The sequence below is a fragment of the Physeter macrocephalus genome, chromosome 11 (genome assembly GCF_002837175.3).
Source record: "Physeter macrocephalus isolate SW-GA chromosome 11, ASM283717v5, whole genome shotgun sequence".
In the NCBI taxonomy this organism is placed as follows: domain Eukaryota; kingdom Metazoa; phylum Chordata; class Mammalia; order Artiodactyla; family Physeteridae; genus Physeter; species Physeter macrocephalus.
Window position 1 is genome coordinate 40728635 of NC_041224.1, and position 4156 is coordinate 40732790.

Sequence of the window (4156 nt, forward strand, 5' to 3'; positions counted from 1 at the left end):
ATAGGGAGGGTGGGAGGGAGGGAGACGTAAGAGGGAAGAGATATGGGAACATATGTATATGTATAACTGATTCACTTTGTTGTAAAGCAGAAACTAACACACCATTGTAAAGCAATTATACTCCAATAAAGATGTTAAAAAAACAAAACTGTGAGATGAGCAAACATGTATTGTTTTAAGCTGCTAAATTTGTGGTCATCTGTAACATGCAGCCATAGAAAAAAAATAATACAAAGGATCAACACAAAATTCCAGGAAGGGATATGTCTGAAATATTCACTTTTTTTTTTAAGTAGCTGAAATTAGGTTTTACAGGGATCCAATTACCGAAATAAGGAGTCATTTGTGCTGTCAATTCATTTTATCATTCCTGCTTTAGTCATCTGACACATAAGCAGTTGATTTCAATCCTGAGCCCCACAAGAGCAAAGATACACTATGTACAGAAGATAAACTGGAGTGCTCATGGAATTTCTAAAGCCCAATAAATCAGTGTTTCACTAAATAACAATTTCTTACTCCTCTTGACAGTTTAGAGTGCAAAAAAGGAAAAAAAATTAACCAAGACCACCCTTTCTGATAAATAACAAACTGTCAATTATGTGTAAACCAAGATGGTAAGATGATCATAAATGGATTTTTATACATGCCATCACTGCACTTTCACCCTCCCATAAAACCTAACCCTATATACACCCACTGATGCGCTCCTTCTTGCTAAATCCAAACATGTCACAGACTAGCACGAACTGCTTAGCCACCACTCAGCACTGCAATGTCCAAGGATTAGACTGCTAAAACTGATGGAATTAGCATTCAAGGCAAGGCAACGTTGATGGCACAGACTTCTGTCAACTGCCATCTCCCTCTCTCTCATTCATACAGCAGCTCCCCTGGTTAACCTGCAAGGAGAGGAGCACGTGCTTTTCTGCTTGTGATGCTGCATGTCTTAGAAGCTCCTAACTTACTGCTTCTTGCTGATCCTGACTGGCTCCCTGGACCTCTGGCATTCACCCTATGACCTTTATCATTTATTTACTACATATATACCCTGTTTATGTCCAAAAAGGTACTGATGGCTCTAGCTTGTGGTTTCTTACTTGCCCTTTGGCTCAGACATATTTAGATGCTAGCTGTTCACCGACTTTCAGACCCTCCTGATCAATTTCTGGGATCTGCCTGCCAAGAAACTGTTGCCTATCATCTGCTCACTGCCCATGCCTTTGGCCTGTGCCACCTAGTTTTTGGATCTTTATATTTCTTGAACATCTGCCATTGCCCTGGCTCCAACATAACATCTGTTCTTACCAGTTCCTTCCTCTAGCCTTGAGCAGAAAAGCCTTATAATTAACTAAATAAGGTTTGAAAACTTGGTTCATATACTGGTTTAATTTCCTAAATGCTACTAAGCGAGACAGGTTTACCAAATGTTACTGAAGTAACACAAGAGGAAGTACACGAGACAGGTTTACCAAATGTTACTGAAGTAACACAAGAGGAAGTACATGGATTCACCTGAATGTGCCTTTCTAGAGACAAAATAAATCTACTAATAAGGTAATCACCAATCTCAACAAATCTGACAAGGTATCAGAACCTTGAAACAATAAACTAATGTTTTACTTCCAATTCTTACCCGCTGCAAAAACTCAAGAGGACTGTATTTGGGCCCCAAGACGAAAATTTTCTTTCCTCTTCGAGCCACGCCACTGAATATTCGAGCAAATGCGATAAAAGGCTCTTGGTCACTTCCTTCCTGGGGCACAGGTTTAGGGGTCTCACTCTCCACCTCTTGCTCATCACCTGCCAGAAGCCAAAGGATAATGAGTGCCAGGAATGCTCTCTCCAATCCAGGAACTGCTGAGAAACTCAGAGGGAACAGGGAATATGCTATATTCAGCCCAGTTTCAGCAAGGAAACACCAAGAATGAAAGTATACTGATAAAAGCTACCTTTAAAGCTAAAAAGCCCAAGAGCTAAAGGATGAGTGTCCCCAGTTAAGTAAAAATCCTGTCTCACCAAAGCCTATTTAGGAAAGCTATACCTTTCGGCTCTTCTCCCTGTGGACTCGTTTCAAGGGCACTCCCGTCCTGGGTGGGCTCCAAGGGTGCTCGGCCCTGCACGGCTTCCAGCTTCTCCGCGTGCCTTCGTCTTGCACGCTCATGCCTCTCAGCAATCTCCTCCTGAGTGAGAGGTCTACAGGATACCACAGATACGTTAACACCTGGCAACATCAAGCATCTCTCAGTCTGTTCAAGTAGAGAAACAGCAAGTATTAACGTGGCTGGAGAAGATGATGGTTGGTCCCCAGTCCCTTCCGGGCAGAAGGTTTCTCCAAGTTCTCTCCCACACTGCAGCAAGAGGAGAGAAGGTCTAACGGGCTTTCTCTGAGAATGCTGTGTCCCCAGCTAGTCTGAGCTTATGAACTGACATGCAAGAGCCCATGTCCCCACACAGAGCCACACACAACAGCACGGAACCTTTCTTAGGTACCGATGTTCCTCCTCGATAAGGCAAAGGACAGGAAAAGGAAGGGTGTGGGTAACAGACACCGGGGCTCAGAACACCCCTGTAGAGAGACAAGCATAAGACTTCAATGAGAAATTGAGGTTTTCTCCTCAAGTACAAAAATATATCTTCGTGGAGAATTGGGGTCCAAGAAGAAGGGTCAGGCTGAACGCTGGCAATTCATCAGGATAAGAGGTCAAATAGTGATTATCAGTCATTGTGTTAGACCCAAGAACCACCAGAGAAAAGGCAGTGCGTGGGTGTGTCTGGCTGTCTGCTGGGGGGTTCATCTGGGGGGTGGGTCATGTTGCTTGATCCTGTCACTTTGTGCCTGTCTCCCCTGCTGTCCCCCACTGTGATTTTATGATTCCTGCTTCACTCCCTGGTCTCTGACTTGACACCTGGATGATAATCTCGTCTCCCAGCCTGCCAATCCCCTTTCCCCTTCTCTCTCCTTAAGCACTAGAATCCATTCAGATGGCCATTCCGAGAGTGCACTGTCCACGTGCATTCTAAATGGCCACATGCTCTTGGAGATCCTGATGTCAGGTACCCTAAAACCCCTTTTTACTTTGTGTGGGCTACCCTGGGAGGTGAACGCTTAAATCACTGACTATCCACTGCTATCCTCTTCAGACACTTGCCTGCTAGACAAGACCTCCCACTAGGGCTGGACACCAATTCTACTCCCTTAGCACCTGCCCCTCAAAATCGAAGAATTCGGTTCTAGGAGCCGGTCCCTTCTAGTCAGACCCATCCCAATGCAGGTGGCAGGGCTGTGCCGTAAGACACAAAAGAATGAGAGCGCGATCTTTGAGAATGGCTTGCTCAGGTGTCCTTAGGCAATCAAACCTGCTGGCAGTTTCGCTGCAAGAGATAAGCTCCTCCTTACTGAAGCTCTACAAGTTAAAGGCCTTTCAAACACAGGATAAAAGCTGCTTCCTCTTAATTTCTCGTCATGGCTCTTGTTCTGTCTTCTGGAGCAAACCCCAACAAACCTTCTTCCCTCTGCTTTCCTTTCAATCATCTGCATTCATGCCCTTCCCCTCCCCCTTCTCTTCTTCAGGCTACACACTCCAGCTGCTCCTTCAATCAATCCTTAGATAACTTACCTTGTTTCTAGACTTTTGTTAAAATCTTTTATAAGAGTATCTGAAAAGTATGAATTAAAATATAAATGCAGGATACATTATTATTACTACAAACAGGGTGGGAAAAAAAAACCTGATGCACTTGTTAGCACATGGAGAGAAACGGTCTCTTCCAATGGGCTTATCACTATGATACAGACATTGTGTTCATCACTCTACGTATATTATATAGCACATATTCATCAAAACAAATGACACAGGTATTATTACTCCTAGTTTACAGATGAGAAACTGGAGGCTTAGGAAATTTATATAACTTGACCCAAAGTGACATAGACAATAAATGGAGGAGCTGTAATTCAAATACGGATATGACTCCAAACTCTATACTCGTTATCATCAGGCTATGTCTCCCATCGAGAAGGAATTAAAGACGATAAAATCATCATCACATTAAATAAATGTGGTTTTATTTTAGCTTTGGTTAAGAAAGAAGCATGGGCTTCCCTGGTGGCGCAGTGGTTGAGAGTCCGCCTGCCGATGCAGGGGACGCGGGT

At 43.7% G+C, this 4156-nt stretch overlaps 1 protein-coding gene across 1 annotated transcript in view; it reads right to left on the reverse strand.

Annotated features, from left to right (window-relative positions):
• EFL1 (elongation factor like GTPase 1) overlaps positions 1 to 4156 on the reverse strand; it is a 122737-nt gene that overhangs the window by 98290 nt on the left and 20291 nt on the right. Inside the window, exons 7-8 of the mRNA XM_024129766.2 lie at positions 2045 to 2196; positions 1637 to 1803 (exon numbers count right to left, since the gene is read on the reverse strand). Coding sequence (XP_023985534.2) covers positions 1637 to 1803; positions 2045 to 2196 — 319 coding nt within the window. The remainder of the gene's footprint in view (positions 1 to 1636; positions 1804 to 2044; positions 2197 to 4156) is intronic.